The sequence below is a fragment of the Anomalospiza imberbis genome, chromosome 14, assembly GCF_031753505.1.
Source record: "Anomalospiza imberbis isolate Cuckoo-Finch-1a 21T00152 chromosome 14, ASM3175350v1, whole genome shotgun sequence".
Classification (NCBI taxonomy): domain Eukaryota; kingdom Metazoa; phylum Chordata; class Aves; order Passeriformes; family Viduidae; genus Anomalospiza; species Anomalospiza imberbis.
Window position 1 is genome coordinate 14,035,288 of NC_089694.1, and position 19,434 is coordinate 14,054,721.

The window sequence follows — 19,434 nt, forward strand, 5'->3', positions numbered from 1 at the left end:
TCACTTTGGCATTAAAGCATAGGAAATTCATGTGTTTCTACAAGAAACTAGAAGACACATATTGATGTAACTCAAAAAAAACCACTTGTTTTGGTGTTTTCATCTATTTCCTGTTCAGTAGGACTTTTAGCTATTAATTTACCTTGGGGACTAGTCTAATTCACAAAGGCATACACAGTGTGTAGACAATGGCAATTTGCTGAGGTGGGTGAGATGAACCAAGTCATGGTGGTTCCGATTTCTCCTCCTAACTATAAAAAGTACACTGATAATTAAACTAGGAAAGATGCCTCATGCTTAGGTAGCTACTGTTAAATGACATGAATTCCACATGAATGACAAAATCAAGGAGCAAAAAAAGCAACATTTGTTATAGAGAATCATCTGTGGAGGCATCAGTGCTTACAGGTCATCTCTCAAAGGACCCTCTCCTTTTGTCACTGGAATTTAAATCTCTTCCTGCGCTGGACTAGAGAGCACAGTACTGCCACGTTTGGTAAAGTGATAATAATTCCTCTGCATTAAAAGGGTAGAGCAGTGCACAATTTTTAAGAACAACCACTGATTCCAAAGGAGTAACTTTGTTTAAAAATTGATGGTGGTGCTATATGACCCACTTTTTTTTCAGGGCAGAGCGAGTCCAGTGCTTTTTCTGCCATCTGTGCTATCAAAAAGCACTTGGAGTCAGGGTCAGTTAATAAGGAAGACAGGGCTCATTTGTTCTTTCATTTTTGAGATCATCAAGGAGTCTCATCTCCCTTTCTCCTTTTCGGGATGGTCCTGTTCATATATTTGGAAGCTTTTACTCTTTATCTCAGTCTAGAAATGTAAGGCTTTTATTAAACCCCCCCAAACTCACACCCACCCCCAATTTAAAAGCAGATTGATTTCTGGACATTGCTAGTTATAGAGGAGGCAAAATGTATTGGAATACAGTACCATGTGCTGGAATATTAACAGAGTAGAGCTAAATTATTTAAAGTAATTGTCGCCCATGTTTTCCATGGGAACAATACTTAGTTAATAACATAGTATTAGGAGCATGTTTGCTTGCAAGGGGTTGGGGACTACATTCATAGTAATGTTTGTTCATCCAATAGAGCTTCAACATTTCTGTAAATGTGGGAGAACTTCAATTCAGGATGAGTAAGGATGTAAGGAAACCAGCCTTTGGAAACTGTGAGACACCTCTGCTCTGGGATGCCAATCCCTATTCCAGCAGCTCCACCACTGGAGCCCTCTTTGACCTCCAACACCAAGTACTTCCTCTTATATAACCATTTCAATATTTATCTTCCTCTGTGCCCTTGTTGAGACATCTTACTTATCTTATCTTTAACGATAGTGACATCTTATTGAGTGCAATGAGATGAGGAGTGTCAGGGCAGGCTCCCAGGACTCTCTTGAGGAAAGCTGATTGCGACCTTCCCACTTTCCCAGTCAGCTGAAGCAGAGCTCTCCACTCCCAATTCCCAAACCCTTAGAGTGGGTTTTCAATCAGACCACTCGATTTCTCACCATATTAGCCAAGTTTAAGAGAGTGCAGACATCACTGATGGATAGACATGAACCCAGTGCAACTGCCTGAACATGCATGCTCTGCAAGCAGGGCCTGGGGAAGCAGACAGGAAGGGTGCCCACTGTCCAGTTTGGTTGTGCTGAAGCCCATCAAAACCTGACTGTGGAATGTGAGATGGAATGTCATGCTGGAGGAACCTGTCTCTATGTGTGAGTGTGAGGAAACACTGCCAGGAGGGCAGAGGTCTCCTTTTGTGTGGCCTCAACACCTCTTCAAGACTGTGCTTCTGTGTCTGTCCCCTGTTCCTTCTGTGTCCCCACAGTTCCACTTCTCTCCCTTCCTTCCCCTTTGCAGAAGCAGCCTAGCAGTTACTTAGCTTGACTACTCAGCCCAAAGGCAGCAAAATTCTATTTATCAGTTCAATTGATTCGGTTAGTAAGCAAAATTCAACAGATCAGAGACCTGGCATTGCAATAAACATCACAATCCATGTTGCTAAGTGGAGTTCCTTCGGTGAAGGGGTCATGCCATTGTTATTTCCATGCTCATATTTTATTAATATGGAAGAAACTGTTACAGGTATTATTAAATTGGAATCACATATAATGGGAAGTGTTCTGGAAAGATGCTGGCAAGGCTTATAAAGTTTTGCTAATTTCCCTCAAAGCTTTCACAGCTTTCAGTGTGGCTTTTTCACAAAGCTAAACTTAGAGGATTAACGCCGCTCTCCTCATGGTACTGTGTTTACCAAGGAAACTTTGGTCAAAGTGGGAAAAGTGGACAACTTCAGACTTTTCATGTCAGTGCTACTTACAGAACAAATATCCATTGGCAGGGTAAGAGCCTGAAGAAGAAGAAAAGCAGCTTTCTATCTATTGTGCAATAAATCAAAAGGTTCCAGTGAAGTTCTTTGAGTGTTAGCAAAATTGTTTAATCAAGGATTTCAAAGGGTGATCAAAACTGTTTTCAGTTATTCCTGACTTGCACTTGTATCATTCCAGATTGAGCTGAGTCTTTTTCCCTAGTACATTCATTTATTTAAAGGCAATAGAAAGAAGAGAAAGCAGTGAATTTCAATTATCAGAATCTTAATGTGTGGGAAATATGACTTCAATTCTTCCTCTGGAACATCTGAATAAGAGCAAATAATTGCAAGTTCTTCACTAATAAAAAGCAGAGGAAAAAAGAAACAATAAGAGAACATTTTCAGAAATTGGATTTTCATTATCTGCAATAACACAGGAAGCTTATCTATGGTGAAGAAAGCCAGTCTGCTTCTAACATGGCATAAATATTTGCATGATAATAAGGTAATGTATTTTAGATTAAGTCAATGTATTGCTCACAAAGAAAAAGAAACAGCTGTGGCCATCCTTGGGAAAATGTGACTTTCTGGATGTGACTTTTTGCATGTCTCAGGACTCTGCTCCTGGTTTTCTTTGAAAGGACTGAATTTACTGTTACCGTGCAGTTACAATTGGCTACAGACTCGCATCCAGACTCTGAGGGTGGCAGAAAAGGGATGCAAGAGCTGCTTAAAAGCTTTGATCTTTAGGAATAAGTGAGGAGTCCCAAAAGGAGAACACAAAATATGCCTGTCTGCCTCACTGTGTTTATTACTAACTCTTAAGACCTGAAAATTAAAAGGGTTTCTGAAGCACCAAGTGTATAAATGTTTTAACCAAAGAGTTTTAGTACAGAAATTATTCATTTACATCCCAAAATGAACTACGTGGTGAACTTTAAAAGATCTCTTTCTTTTCAAATGTGACTAAAAATTCCAAGGCAGTGGCAAATTGTATTGGTTCTACAGTAGTGGAATCAAAGTGAACAACATAGTGCACTGACAGCATCGATCCATTATTGGTATAAATGCTGACTTCTCAAGTGAAGGGGTTTACAAAACAAAACAGCTGCATCCTCAGCCACTGTAAACCAGTTCTGTGATGTTTATGGAAGTAAACACTGTTTACAGCAGGTGGGGGTCTGGATATCCTTCCTCAAATAATAAACTCTGTTTTCTTAGGAGAGAAAAAATATCCCCTAAAGTCCTGAAGATGAACATGTTAAAGGATCACTTAATATTTACTGTCCTTGATTCAGATTTCTCTGAGAATGTAACTTTGAACTACCTCTTTATAAGTACTTCTGCTGGTCCAGGACAGATGGTTTACCTTGCACAGCCAGAAATAATTTGGATGTACCATGTATATTATGTTCTATATAAATGGCCTCTAAACAATTGCCAATAATCTAGAAGTATGAAATTGTGCATGGGATCAGAGCACTTGCTCCATCCAGCCAAAAATCCCCATGTCTCTTGCAGTCTAGAAACCAGGAATAATTGTTCACATCCCATTTTATGAATCAGCAAGAAAATGAGAGCATCAGTCTTAGCACTTTCAAAATTTAGATGGGCATAATATTCAAACATAAAGCAGAACAAAAGGCCTAGCCAGTGAAGGAATTTTAGTGGAGGTGAAGTTACATCTCTGCTGTGTTGAATGCATGTGGTGCCACGGATTCTTTAGTCCTACACTTAGAAATCAGCTGTCTTTCACAGAAGCATCAGATTTCTAGGCATGCCATGGAAGATTGTGGAAAGTGGTGGGCTTTCCTACACATGGTTGGATTTTACAGTATGTAGTTGGGCTATATATGGAAAAATATGCCCACAGTCTGCATTCAGTGGACAAAAGAATTATTATGGCAACTACAGAGTAGAAAGACGTTAGAGAGGAAGGGAAGAGGCTGACAAGGAAAGCTGAATGAATTTCTTTCTCTCCCCAGAGTTCCAGGCTCTTATTTCAGCAGCTGTCTGCCACTCAGAGCTTCTCTTGGCTTGCTTGCCAGCATAAAATCTGTCAGCAATAGCCCAGCTGACTTCACGCAGAAAAAGGTGAATAAAAAAATGACTGGTATGCTGAGAACTATTTTTGAATGGATTCTATAGGGCAGAAACAGACAAGGTGATTCAACTCAGACAGAGAGGGAAAACTAAGGAGATGGGGAACTATGCATTTTCAAAGGTTTAAAAACAAACTGTAGCTTTTGCCTTCCCATTTTATTCCATACATGTCATATCCTTTTAAAAGGAGACAGTATCTTTTCCCTGTACAAGGTAATCTTCATGGTCTGTTTTTAACTGCAAAGACAGAAACAAAACAAAATCTGACATGTCGACACCACATTCTTAGATCAGAAAAACATATGCCAGGGAAAAGAAGCAGTACACTGTTGCTGCATTTGGATGAAGCTATAAAGGCTTTGAAAAACAATTATACTTAACATTTCTCATCAGTAAATCCCACCAGACTAAGGCAGAAAGTATCATCCTCCTTATTTAATGATGCAGAAATTAAAGCATGGGGACACAGGTACGCCTTGTGCAAGGTCATGGGCAGAACTAAAAGGAGAGCACTTTTTTTCAGTTCCCAGCAAATGAGCTTTTAACTAGGCCCACTGCTTCACTATCTACAAAACAAAACAAAAAGATAATATAAACAAACTCCTTGGTAGTTCAATTTTAGGCATTCACTATGACATATCCATTAGGACTCTACTGCTAGGAATTATCCTCATGCATTACTTGGAGAGCAAAAAGAAGCCATGGCAAATGTAAGCCACCATCAAACAAATTTGTAAACATTGCATTATGGAAAGGAAGGCCACATCAATAAATATAAGAATTATCTACTCAGTTCTGTTAAGTAGCTTATGAGTTGGATGTGATGGTAAATATGGTTCCAGAAAATACAGGCTACAGACTATACCACTAATTAAGGTGTGAACTGCAGCATGAAGCATTTTCCCCACTTCCATTATCTCTTCACATGAGCCATGCTGAATAACAGTAAATCTGCTCAAACTTTAAGGCTGGGATTTCTCAGCTCTCCAAGGGAGCCTGTCCAGTTCACTCAGTCTTCAGGAAAGCAGCCTGTGTACCATCCCTTTAGATGTTCCACAGAAAACTAGGCATTTTTGTAAAATCTTTGAGTCATAAACTCTAAATTCCTTAGTTTTCTGGTAGTCTCCTTTTAACATCTTGACAGTTAAGACAACTATAATCTACCTTTTTTTCCCTCTTTCCCCCACCTCCACTATCTTGCACAAAAAAACACCAAAAAAAAACCCCTACACAACACTGTTGTTAGAATTCCTTTTGATTCCCTAGTAATCATAACAAATCCCTCTGAAACCTTCATTAAAAACCCTAAAAATTTGAAAGGCTTTTCCCAACCTGTAACTCCCTCTCTTTTTTCTATTATAAGCTGAATATTATAAGGTTTTACACAGATACTTATTAGCGTGTATGTGTTTCAAATTGGAATTCATCTGAATAAAATCAGCAGCTTAGCAGAACACAGCAGATGTGATGGGAGCAGGAAGGCTTTGGGTAAAGCTTTGCTCACTTGAGTGGATCACTGAGTTTCTGAAACTTCTGACTTGTTCAAGTCTCAGCAACCTGATACATGAGGAACTTGGCTACATGTGAAATAAGATAAAGAAAAACCAAATATTTAGCTGATTCCATTTGACCTCCATAGCAAAAACACAGTCAGGAATAATCAAGAATTAAAATTTAGAAGAGATAGAATAAACCAAAGGTTCCAAGCAAAACCTCACCCAGGAGTAAGAGTTGTGATAGCCAAAATGTTGCATCACTCAAACATTGCTGAAAATCTGATCTTGAAGTATAATCTTGGAATATGCTGACTTCAGATTTATGGGAAGGAGCATTGAGTCTGGAAAACTCCCAAGTGGGAGTTTTTAAGTGATGGTAAGAAGACATAGGCATTTTTCTCTCCCCTCTGCCACCCACAGCCAGTGAGTTCAATGGGATTGTTCTTCTTCAGTGAGATTCCTGTCACTCGTGCCAATCCCAGGGCATCCCACAGAAATTCCTCAGATTTGACTGTACCCTGGAATCTTTAAAAGCCTCTCTGACAGCTTTGCTTCCACATCATGTTGTACGTTCTTTTGGGATTAGAAGAAAATTTATATAGTCATTGTATTTTCACAGTTCTCAAAAAAAATTGTGTTCATTTCAGCTGTCTGGCTAAGATGATGGCATGCATCAAATCTGTAACAAACCCCTGGGGAAAAGGACAAAACTTTATACCATGGGGAAAAAATGCCTTAACTCCAACTCCTTTACCTCTCAGATGAGAGACTTTCTCAAGATGTTTTAAAATAGACTCTGTTACATTATCAGCAACCTCAAGGTTATTTTTTCCAGGTTTTTGTACGGAAATATGTCTTATCTAAAGAGCAGATAACTACAACAGGTCTATATACATTAGCTGTGCTTTGTCCAATGCAAAGTGCATTTTTAAAAAGGCTGTTCTGCCTCCTTCTCAGAAGATAACTGGTGATTAACAGTTCTGGCTCTGGAGAGTAATGCACAAGCTGGACAAGAAGACACAAGGAACCTGTGTTTTCAGGACTGAAATCTACACTTGCTCTGTCACCACCAAGAATCTCGATGTCATTATATTGCATAACCTTGTAATGCTGATGTAATTTGTTATACTGCAAATATGTATTTACATTACCTTGACTGCTTCCTTCCTTCTTAAGATCAGCTGCAATGTTTTCTGCTGCTCATCTTGGAAGTAGCTACATTCACTGATCTGAACAGTTTGCTGAGAAGTTAGTTTGTACCAAGGACCTTAGAAGTAAAAAGTCTATGGCATTAAATGCACCAGTGGTGAATTCATTTCATTTTAAAGGACAGAAATAAGAACCATTCAGAAATACTGCAAATAGCTCTGCTCCTCCAAACTTCACCTTGTTTGCTTTCTCAAACTGAATGCATAAGCTGAGCAGTATAGGTGTGTGCACACAGGGTAACAGCCAGGGAGGAGAACAAATCCTGAACACTTCAGTCTATCCTCAAGGATAATGGAGGTGCATCTGGCCTCTAATTTCATCCCTCCAAATGGTTAACAGCATGTAACAAAATCTGCTGCTGTATTCACAGGAGTGTCCTCCGTGTTTATGATCTCAGGAAGAAAGCCACTTTTATGACGTCCTGTTTTTCAAACTTCACTCACACTCTTGAGCCTATTTGGTCTTGAGAATGACTGCATCTCTGACTGCCACTCCAACATTTCTTTCATTCAAAACGATCTATTCATCTGTATTCATAAACATGTCAATCTACTGGTTCAAAAAATCCAACCAATCCTTCAAGAACAAAAGAACAACAACAAAAACCTTCTCCTTAATCCACCTCCCTCATTAGCTAGGATTAAAAACCTTAGTCAAAATGATTGGCCTTGTGCCCAGAAAAGCTATGAGATCAATAATCCAAACAGACTTAATGATCCTCTTAGAAAAGAATAACTTTTGTACTTCTATGGAATGCTTAGAAAAAGTGATGGGAAATACACAAGTGTCACATTATCTGCATAAGTTATGTTATTTTGAAGTTCTACAGTTGGAGAAGGTCTTTGGGAAATAGTTTTTTTTCTTCTTCTCTGTTAAATGACATTTATTGTCTGCAAAAAAAGTAATATGAAAAATCACAAACTGTATCAGTGATTAGCCTGTAACAGCCTAAGCAGTTTCATTAACATTTCCAGTATCTCATTTCACTCATGAGCAGTTCAAAATTATTGTACGCCTATACAAGCTCAGTATTCTATAAGACTTTTTTTTAGGCAACTTAACTTATTGGTATCCTTATTTTGACACTACTAATTACAGCTTCGAACTTTTAAAAAGTGTGACTTTTATTTTACAAATTCAAGTGCTGGTGGGAAGAAAAAGAAACCCAAACTAAGCCCTACTGTATAGCACAAAGTAGTGTTATAAAAAGTCAGTGCATTTGAACAAAGCAGGGTTTAAACTCCACAGGGAATGCTTCTCTCATGGACAGGAAAAAAATGTCTTGGAGTAGATACTGGCAGATACTCAGCAGAGCATGGATGTTGTATGTGGGTGTGCTAGCTGCAGTCAGCCCAGCCTGACCATTTTCTGTGTGGGAATTAGCTGTTATCAGCACTCATTATCTATCCTCTCTACACTTCCTGGAAGAAAGCAAGCATATCTGTAGCCCAATTCACACCTTGTGTTGTGAGCAGGAATAAATCCCCTTTGAATGGCCTGGTATTTTTTGCTATTTACTTTAGAGACACACAATCAGTTTGAGTTTAAAATTTTAGTAGCTAATTTTGGCAAGATTAACTCATGCTGAAGAGAACTCACCAAAATTACAGCAAATAGTGATCTGATAGCAGTGGTCTCAGCAAGCTCATCCATTTGCTCTTGCTCAGAAGAGCTGCTTGCATAGATACAGGTTATGCCACCTGCCCCAGGCTGGCACACAGGCATAGAAGCTGAAACGCTCTGTGATTTTAGACTTCTGTTCTCTGTTCAATGAAGGGAAGAGGGAACAGCTAAGCAGACTTTCCTCCAGCACAGCTCCCAGGAAAAACACTGGGATCAGGTGTCTCATTTGACACAGGGCTACTCAGCAATGGTGGGAGGTGAGGACTGAGCTCAGGGTGGAGCAGGGACACCAGCTCCCTTCAGAGCTGAAACAGGTCCTGCAGAGCTTGCTAGGGAAGGAATGGAGAGCCTATAGGGACAGACGCAAGTGGAAAGACTGGGGCAGGATGAGAGCTTTGGAAGCAGATAATAGAGGTGAGGTAGGAGCTGAGCAAATGCTTGGAACCCAAAAAAGTAAAATCTGATGGAAGACAGAAAGGAGAAGCACCACTGGGCATGTGGAGTGGCTCTGCAGCAGGCTTGAGGACACAAAGGACACTTTTTCCAAAAAGTGACATTTTTTTCTGTCAATGGGGAGAAAAAGAGAAGTATGTTGATAAACTTTATCTAATACTTACCCAGATGGTCTCAAAAAAAAAAAAAAAAGTATTCATGCTTTTGAAGTGTAGTGCTCCTCATTTTCACTACATACAACTACATAGTTTCAACAGTGCTTCAGTCTGCAATGTTACTGCTTCTGTAAAGGTCATTAAATTCACTTGCACAACAGAAAACTTATGAAGAAAGAAAACTATTTGCACCCCATTTTCCTAAGGGAATAAAAACAACTTTGCTAACCTGGTTACATAATTTTCACAGTTGAACTTTTCAAACTGTGAAAGAAATTTTTTTTCAGACTCATTATCAAGCCACGACTCAGGCAAGAAGCTCTCCCCTAACAAGCAGCAGCTTCCAAGGCAGCACAGCTGAAGAAATGTGGAGACCTTCTATACAGCAGCTGCTGACACACTTTCCCTGTTAAACAAATCTCTTTAAGTGTAACTGAAAAAAATCTTCTCTTTCACCTAGACACTCTATGAAAAGAATTACTTAAAAGATGTCAGCTGAAGGATATAAAAACAAACCGAAAAGACCTACAGCAATAATAATTTTTAAGCTGGTACTGGTGATGCAAAATAAAATCTAGTCATTAAATAAATTCCACTAGGAAACCTAAGGAAATGTAAAGCAACAGCAGCCTCTGTAAAGTATGGCTGTGCCACCAAAGCAAACATCAAAGTACTGAGACTGAAGCAGAAAACCTAAACAATATAATGTTGCTAAAAGAATCAATTGCCTATCTCTGCTGTTTGCAAACACTAGAACACTGAAAACACTTCTGTTGGAAAAATTAGCTTTTTTTCTGAGGGAAGAAACCTTTGTAATTGGTTCTAGCTCACTGGAGAATAATAAATAATAATATCCTAGCTGCTGCCAGATGTAACATGGTACTTGTTCTGCAGGAAATACTAAGTTCATACCTGGAAAGAGTTAATAACTTTACTTTAAAATAATACTTATACTTTTCTCAGTGTTTCAGTAATAAATGCTTTTAATTACCCAGGAGAAGGAGCCATAATAAGACAATCAGTACTGGAAGCTTTCAAGCAAGTACCTTGCTCAAAGATGGATGTAATTCCAGTCAAATGTTCCAGGTTCAACTAAAGTGATACCATTTCACCTCCTCCTTGATGTGAGACCATTTTGAAGACTGATTCTACAGTAGTTCATTGTAGCATTTCAATTTTAAACCTGATCTAATGAACAGCCATAGATGCTATGGATTCTAAACATAAAGAATTGACATGTTAGCATATTAATGTACTCAGATGTCACATAAATCATTAGAAGGCATTTTACTAAGTGACTCAGATAGCTGGCAATACACATGCAAAGCCTCTTTAGCTCTTAAATATAAAGCAACTTCCTTTTGGCAAAGTCCTGATTAGAACAACATTGATTGTAGTTATTTATAGCTTAAATGCTATTGCTGAAAATTTCTCCAAGTTGTAGATACTGTATTATTAACTATAGTAAAGCTCTAAAAATCAGTCAGCAGAGGCCACTTCAATCTCTGCATGATAATAAAGGATTATTATGTGCAGTAACCTATTTATGAAAAGGAAACAGTGTGCTTCTTTCAGACCCCATCAATTGCTTTAATAAGGAACTGAAAAGCCTGGCCTACTTTATATGCAGATCACCATCCCAGTTGCATAAGGATTTAGAACAGACAAAACAAAACTGGTTTTGTTGTAAATAAGGGCTGTTTGTTTAAATTGCACAATAATGTTTGCATCTAAAAATTATTTAGAAGCTAATAAGGCTTAATAAAGTTTGACTGTTTACTTGTTAATAAAAATGGTTTCAATATTCTCCATGAAAAAAAGTAAATTGAAGGTGATAACATAAAGCTTGAAGCAAAACAGGACTGAGTTAATGGGAAAGGAGAAGACTCATTGCGTTTGTTCACTGATGGGCTTAAGAAAACAAGTGTTGAGAATGGAATTCAGTCAACTTAAAACATTTTATAAAATTTAAGACAGTGAACTTAATGGTTGTTTTTTATAATAGATTAGAATTATTGCAGTATTCTGCTTTAGAGACAAAAAGTACAGACATAGACATAATTCAGACTACCAAAAGTTAGTGGGATGCACATACTGATTTCAGCTACCTTGATTTGGAGGACTCTGGAGTCCCGGGTTCAATTTTTACCTTTGGCATTGGTTCATTTGCCTGTATGTTAATAAATTTAATGAGGTGTGGGATGACCCCTGCTGGTGTCCCTGCTTATGAAAAAAATATGTATCTGGCAAGAGAGGACATGGTAAATTCAGTCCAAAAAGTTACAAATATAAATTCTGTCCCAAAATGTATAAAAATACCTAATCCAATGCATAAAACATTATGAGTAATGTTCTGTTAAGTATGAAAATAATCTTAAGCAATTGAACATTACTGTGTTAGAGCTGCAATGCAATGTATTAAGAAGGACATTAATTGTTCAGTTCACTATGACATTGTGTTAAACATCTTTTATTAATGAGCTGTTATTCCTGGCTGAGGCATTTGATAACCTCTAGTCCATTGCTAAATCCTCTCAGTTGATTTCTGTGAGTCACTCTAAACAAACCTAGAGGGAAAAAACACCCCAATAATTTACATTTGAGTCTGTAAGGTCCTAGAACTAGAGTCATTTAAAGAAGGGTAGCTTTCCTATAAATCAAACCTTCTGATTTAATGCAGCTGACATATAGATCTATTTTACAATTTTTTTTTAATTTCAAAAATACAACACATTAAAATAGGTTCAATTTATCAAAGCTAAGAGCAACAATTAAGTAATAATGTACTTAAAGTGCAAAGGCACTTTAACACAAAAAAGTGACGCCCAGTGGCTATAGTTGGTAATTGAAACAGCAGTACTGTATATTATTATTTACAAAAGAAAGTCATAGTCCAGGAAAAAAGATCTTTGGAGATCTTCTACATAATACATTAAGTTGCCATTTTGAAATGAAAAGGAAAAAAAAAAAAACAGAAACCCCAAAGACCCCCTTCCTCATTTCCTTCGAAATCAAAAAAGAATTATGCAAGATCTATTACAGAAAGATACATTTGCAATGACAGTTCCTAGAGAAGGGTCAAAAGGAGAGAGATATAGAAATAATTTAAAGGGAATGTTGTAAAAGCAACACTACATCCCTGCTATGCTGCAAGGGTTCCTTTTCTCTCTCACTCCTTCTCTGATTTAAAAAAGTGGAAATGTTGGGAATGCGACAGATGATATCAGTACTGAGTTCAGACTCAAAGAAATGTGATGCTGAGCTCATTAAAAAAATTTCATTTGTCTCCCACCACCCCCCTCACAGCTGACTGATTGCAGTTTGTTTTTCCAGAACTTCGAGGTAGTCTGGTTCTGTTTGTAGCTTTCCTTGGAGTAAAGGATGCTCAGGTTTAGACTGTTCTGCAAAATATTTCCTGGGAGTTCCATATAAAACAGTTTTATTTATCCTGTCCTGGTTTTGGCGTCTGGATTCATATGAAGGGGCAAACTGCCTTTTGGGTAAGGTACAAAAGTTATAATGAACTAATCCTCCAGTGGGGAGTTCCTTGACCCTTTCTGCAATATTTTGATACAGGAGCTCTGGTTCCCTTGGTGAGGACTGCTTTTCCAGTAATTCAGCTGCACTGATGGTAAATGCAAGACTGGTGGGGTCTTCTTTTTTGTGGTCAAGACTGCTATAGCTAAACTCATGGAGATTCCTGTAATAGGCAACTGGATCCCCTTCCTTTTGCATGTAGATTGGGTTTTGGCACATCTGTCCAACAGGAGGGGGAATGTAGTTATAAACATGTCCTTCAGTTTTATCGTGGGTCTCAGTGTTGTAAGACCCATACTGGAGCTGAAATGAACTTATATCTACGTTGTTGGCACTGCTGGGCATGCTCTGCACCCCCTTCCGGCGCTTAAGGACAAAGACAAATAGGCCTGCCCCAAAACAAACAGACAAAATAAACACAACCAGCAAGCCTAAAATTAGGACAGACAGTGGAACTTCAGTGTGTAATTCTGGGTAGGAGCTGGGTGAGACACCGAGATGGGGGGTATCGGTGTTCTGGTTCATGGAGAGGACAGAAGAATCTGACAAGTTGGGGTTCTCTGGGCAGATGGCTTCTTTGCTCAGGAATTTCAGATGCTCTCCAGAGTGCTTGGTGGGAGACTCGCATATTACTTCATTGATAACTACAGGGGGATTTGACTGCTGGTTGTTCTGGTCAGTGACTTTCTCTATCCAGTTCCTCAGCCCCAGGATGTCACACGTGCAGTCCCAAGGGTTCTCTTGGAGGTCAATCTGAATCAGAGCTGAGAGCTGGTCCAAGACTCCTCTCACAGGCAGGTGCGAGAAATGGTTATTCCTAAGGTTGAGCCTGGTGAGGGAGGTGCCTCCAAAGACATTATCAGGCAAGGATCTGAGCAGGTTGTTATTGAGAAACAACAGATGAAGATTACTCAGAGCATCAAATGTGCGTGGCAGGATCTCCTTAATGACATTGTACTCTAGGTAGAGATACTGCAGGCTGTGCAGCCCTTCAAACATGGATCGGTACAGAACCTCAAGGTAATTGCCATTAAGGTAAAGTCTGCGTAAACTTGTGAGGTTTGTAAAGGCACCTTCTTGTATCACTGCAATTCTGTTATTTCCTAGATGTAGCAAATCCAGAGAGCTGTACTCTGTGAGATCTGTTCTATAAATGACTTGCAGATAGTTACTGGTAAGGTAAAGTTTCTTTGGACTGGTTGGCCTGGGGTGGAGATCGGAGATGTTACTTATCTTTCTCTCTTGGCAGTTAACATTTAGGCCATTGTCTGAGCTCTGGGACGTACAGATGCAACCAGCTGGGCAGGTGATGGGCACAGGAGACTTTGTCTGGTAAACCATTATAGGTCCAAATATTTGTCTGTCTTTTGACACGGAGACACGGGGGGTGGGGCGGTTCCTAGTTTTGGGTGGCCGGCTGGCTTTTGGGGCCCTGGTGGGATTGATGGCAGAATTGGCTGTGGGCGATAGCCTTGAGATGTGTGGGTCTGAGAGGACAGGGTGTTTTTCCCTCTGGTTTGAATCACTGGAGCTTTTCCTAGGGCAGAGATCTTGCCTGGTGAGCTGGGTCACATCTTTCCCATGAAGCCTGAAGGGGGTTTCACAGACTATCTCACCCACAAACACGGTGATGGTGTCTAGCCAGGCCTTGAGTGGCAGCAAGTCGCAGGTGCAGTTCCAAGGGTTTTCCTCCAGCTGGATTTCCATGATGCCTCCAATGTGCTCCAGCACACCAGCAAAAGGCATCATCTTCAGCCGGTTCCCCCGCAGGTCCAGGTGAGTGAGGAGCACAAAGCGGAAGACATTGCTGGGCAGGGACAGCAGGAGGTTGTCATTGAGGATCAGCACCTTGAGCTTGTTCAGTTTGCTGAACGCCCCTGCTTCAATGGCACTGATGTAATTGTAATCAGCCTGCAGGTACTCCAGACTCTCCAAGCCCAGGAAAGTGTCTTCCTTCAGCACTTCCAGCTTGTTGTTGTTGAGGTGCAGCCTCTTGAGGGTGCGGAGGCCGCTGAAGGCCCCTGTGCGGATCTCCTGCATGTCGTTGTTGCCCAGGTGCAGGGTCACGGCGTTGGAATAGTTGACGAACTCATTGGGGAACAGGCGGGTCAGTGCGTTCCCATTGAGAAACAGCTGGTAGATCTTGGACGGGGGCGGCAGGAGGAGGCTGACGGTTGTAAATCCCTTGTTTTCACAATTAATGTTCAGCACGTTCTCCTTCTCCTCGCAAGGGCAGCGGCTCTTGCTGCAAATGTCTTTGGCAGGTTTGCGACTCTCTGTCCACGAGATCCCAGCCACTGTTAACAAACTGAGCAACCAAACACCCTTCAGCATCTTTAAGCGCCGTCGATCTCCGCTTTGGTACCTACAGTCAAACCTTTTGAGACAGGTAAGGAGAGAAAGAAGAAATCCCCAGTGAACACGGCCGGGAACAGAGGCTGCACGGGGAGAGCGAAAGCAGGTCGGAAGGCTGGGGGGGAAGGGGAGCTGCAAGGCAGCAGCTTCCAAACTCCTCTGGAATCCTCCCTCCTCCTCCCTTCTTTTCCTCTCGGAAAGCGCCTGCGGAGCTGCTATGGGGGAAGCCCCGTCGGGGAGCTCCCCGAAACCGGGATCCCTAGCGCTGGGCTCTCTGCCCGATCCCCCGTCCGTCGCGGCCGCCGCCTCCGTCCCGGCGGTCGCCGGCAGCGCGATCCCGTCCCCGCTGCCCGTCCCGGGGCTACGGCGCACCCGGCTGCCCGGCTCCCGGTGCCTGCCAGCATCTTAAACCGGGGGACCCACGGACTGACAGCAAACCCTCCCCGCTGCAGCGGCGGCGCCCCCAGCCCGCGCTCCCCGCGCCGCCCCCGCGCTCGTACCTGCTCTCGGGGCGCCCGAGGGGGCAGTAGGGGCAGTGGCCGCCGCCAAGAGCCGCCGCGCCCCGGGAGCCAGGCGCCCGGCGGCGAGCGGCATCGCCCGCTCACGCCTCAGCAGGAGCCCAGCGGGGCGCCGCCGTCCCGTCCCGTCCCGGCCGGGCCCGTCCCGGCCGCGGCTGTGCGGGAAGTTGGGCCGGGCGGGGGCCGAGAGCGGCGGCGCTGCGGGAGCGCGGGGCTGTGCGCGGGGCGCGGCGCGGCGCGGCGCTTTTGCCGGGTGCCCCGCGCGGAGCCGCGCTGACGTCAGCCGGGGGCGGGGGGGACACGTTTTTCCCAGCCCCCCTGTCCCAGTCCCCGTCCCCCCTTCCCTTCGTGGCTCTCGCAGCCGGCTCCGCTCCCGGCTCGGCTGCTCTTCGCGGGAGCGCTCTGACAGCACCTGCAGGACAGCGCGGGCACTCGGAGCCGGGAAGGGGAATAAGGTAACAAGCGGATTTACCTGGGTCCGGAGAATTTTTGGCCCCGAGTCCCTGAATCCGCGCCCTCAAAATAGGGAGCAAGTCAAGCAGCTCCTTCGGCAAAAGCCAGCCGGCAGGCGCGCACGCACCGCACACACACGCACACCGCACAGAGACACGCACAGCCCGCACACATCCTCCGCACACGCCGCACAGACGCACACATCACACAGCACACACATGCACAATCTGGCTCTGGGAGCAGCGGTGCTGCAAATCCTGATCCGGCATCAGCATCGATCCCCCGCTCCGGCTGGAGCAGCCCCCTTCCCAAACTGCCGTGCCGAGCTCTGCCCAGCACATTGGTGTTCTACACGTTCAGGGAAGTTCAACACCTTCCACCAAACCGGGCTGTCAGGCAGCGGCAGTCCCAAGCTGAATCCCTGCACCCTCTGGAACGCTCCCCGAGTACTGAGCAGCCAGATTTAACCACATCTAACACCATCACTCCCACTGCCTGGATTAGTCCTACTGCCCCGTTGAAATGTTGTGGTGTAGCATTTGGCTGCCTTTAAAAAGAGCAAGACATTGGATCTGGGTTATTGTGACTTAAGCTCCATGCCCTGGGCACAGATCTGTGTGATGGGAAAGGATGGCTGCTCTTGGTCTCTATCTAAAGGTAAAACTTTGGGTTCACACTGGGGGTAGGGGACAAAAAGGCACTCTACAGAGAATTTTTAAAGTGCTAGCAGGGTAGGGTGCATTACTGCCAGATTCTCATAGGGTATTATATGCACTTTACTTAGTCTCTAGAATGTAAAGGTTTGCTGCAAAAGAGTTCTGAAATTGGCAAAAGTGGTACTGTCACCTCGTGGTATTTAGCCATTATGTATCAGAGCCCCCATTTTAGGAGCAGCAGAAATGTACTGTCTATTTTTATCTCTCTTCTTGAGGCTGGAAAAGGTAACATCCTGCAGCAGCCAGCACAGATGCCTTTGCAGTGCTCCTGAACAGGAATAGTGCTGGAGTTTGCATTTGGGATTGAAGCAGTTGCAGCTTCCCTACCTAAGATTTGGAGAGGTTGTGACAAGAGCAGGAGCATCCCACACTGGAGCACACTTTTGGTGTGGTGCTGTGTGAATTTCAACAAGATTGGGATTCTGAAAGGCACTCAGAGCTGCTCCATTCTGATTCTCTTTATCCAGCTGAATTCAGGAGCAAAAATCACTAAGATCAGGAAAGATCTGTGTGGCAGATCTGCTGTTTTACAATACATCAGCAGCCAGATTATTATTCTGTAAGATTTTTTTTACTTGTTTTCTGCTCTAAACATGAGGATATGGTGTTTGGGGAGTAAACTGGACTAGTTAAAGGCCTTAGGAAATCCTGTTTTCAGCTCTTTCTAACTTAGTCTGGGGGCAAGAGCCTAAAAAGAGAAGGTAAAAGGAGACCCAGGTTGATTTTTTTTGTTGTTTTATTTATTATTTTCAGAAGGGAGCATATTCACACACACCTGGGCCACACTGGCACCACACAGGGGCACAAAGAGGCTCCTGTACCCTCCCTTCATCACATCTCATCTGAGCAACCCAGGCCAGCACTGCCAGCTCTCACAGGGCTTGCTCCAACACACAGCAAAAATGAAGGCACAAGTAAGTCCAGTGCATTTTTCCCTTGTCTCAGAGTGTACATTTGTTTCATGTCCATGAGTTTCAGTCAGGCACAGCTTTCTGGTGAGCAAGGACCATGTCCTGGAATTGGCTTATGTGGCAACATGCACTGTCCCACTTGCTTGTGTTTACTAATCTGTGGGAAATGTGTTTGTGGCACTGCTGATGCTGCCTTGGAAGGGAGAGCGTACGCATGGCATGCCTCAGCAGTAATTACCAGATTCATGTGGGATGGAAGGAACAGCGTGTTAGGGGATTGCAACAGTAATAAGACACAGAGATGATACTGATTCTATTACACTGCAAATGCATGCATATAATAACCATGGTTGTAGGAGGAGGAACAAGGATTAAAAAAAAATAGTAGTTCCAGCTTTTTATTTAGGAACAAAGTCCTGATTTCTCAGCATGCCTGAAGTGTTTTATAATCCCTTCAATTAAAAACAGAGTATAAAAGAACAGCTTTTTTCCTCCACCTGTTTTAAGGCCTTTTTATTTTATGTGTTGAATGGAGGAACATTTCCAGTCTATGACTATCTGTGAGCCTCCAGGGATGAAAGGCCAGGAGGCAGGTTGGTACAGCAGCCGATGAGGACTTGGGGAAACTCAAGGTTATGCCTGATTTATAAGCATTGTGGAGGTCCCAAATATTTAGCTGTGTTCCCTCAATGCTCCTTTTTGTGCAAAGTCATGAAGACTCAATACAGATGCATAGATTATGAGACTTAATAGAACCACTGTGGCTTTTGAATCTTGTATAACCCAAGCCATCAGCTAAATTTGAATTAATTCCTGTTCAAATTAGATCATACTTCATAAGAAAAAGAAAAAAAAAATGAAACCAAATAACATAGCCAGGCATATTCTAGCAATTGCCTATGGTGAAAATCTGCCATCATGTTCGGTAAATTGTTCTGATAGGTTTCATCCCCCACAGGTAAAAAACTGGGCTTTCTCTACAACCCTCCATCTAACTGTCTTCAGTTTGAAATGTTTATCCTTGTAATATCCTTGTCTGCTGGCTTAAGAGCCCTTAATTATCCCGTACCTGTTTCCCGTGGGGACACTCCCAGACAGCTGCAGAGCAAGTATGAACTGAATACTTGCCTGGTGCCAGCCTTAACCCACTTCAAACAGTCTGTTAGTCCTGTGCTCTTCCATATACCAGTGCAGCTCTTGGCTCCTGCACGGTCCTGAAGCCACCACTTTATCTGTCTGCTGGCAGGGAAAAAAAAAAGCCAGACCACAGCATGAAGCATAAGCACATAAAATTTGGCACAGATCATTACCCTTCCTGCCTAGTGCACATCATGCTGTTGTCCTTCTGGGAGAGTAAATACCAAGGAGAAGAAAAAGTCTGGAAAAGTGTGGAGATAATTTTCTTTCTTCACGTTATATCTTCAGGTGGATGCTAAACACTACTTACACATCTTTACCTATCAGTTTTTCTGGGTTTGCTTCTCTGTATATAAGTGAAGGAACAAATATATCCACCAAGTCTTATGTAATAAAGAAATGAAGGCAGCAAGAAACAAAGCAAAACTTCTGTGAATTGGATGG

The 19,434-nt window shown here is 42.5% G+C and overlaps 1 protein-coding gene and 1 long non-coding RNA gene across 13 annotated transcripts in view; one reads left to right on the forward strand and one right to left on the reverse strand.

Moving 5' to 3' along the window:
* Window positions 1-19,434, forward strand: part of LOC137482577 (uncharacterized) — a 189,944-nt gene that overhangs the window by 150,760 nt on the left and 19,750 nt on the right. Inside the window, exon 1 of one of the 11 annotated variants that reach the window (XR_011004149.1) lies at window positions 16,091-16,228. The exons of 9 other annotated variants lie outside the window; for them this stretch is intronic. This is a non-coding gene — a long non-coding RNA (uncharacterized lncRNA). Of the gene's footprint in view, window positions 1-16,090; window positions 16,229-19,434 lie in introns of those variants that run through there. One more of the 11 variants, XR_011004145.1, reaches the window with a different exon arrangement.
* Window positions 11,818-17,401, reverse strand: SLITRK2 (SLIT and NTRK like family member 2). Of its 2 annotated transcripts, none has more exons than XM_068204998.1 (2): window positions 16,246-17,401; window positions 11,818-15,277 (listed from the first exon to the last, which is right to left on the reverse strand). In XM_068204998.1, the coding sequence occupies exon 2, from the start codon at window positions 15,232-15,234 to the stop codon at window positions 12,664-12,666; it is 2,571 nt and encodes an 856-aa protein (XP_068061099.1). In that variant the 5' UTR covers window positions 15,235-15,277; window positions 16,246-17,401; the 3' UTR covers window positions 11,818-12,663. The 2 variants fall into 2 exon arrangements, with proteins under 2 accessions (XP_068061099.1, XP_068061098.1); XM_068204997.1 differs by lacking the exon at window positions 16,246-17,401 and adding an exon at window positions 15,756-15,917.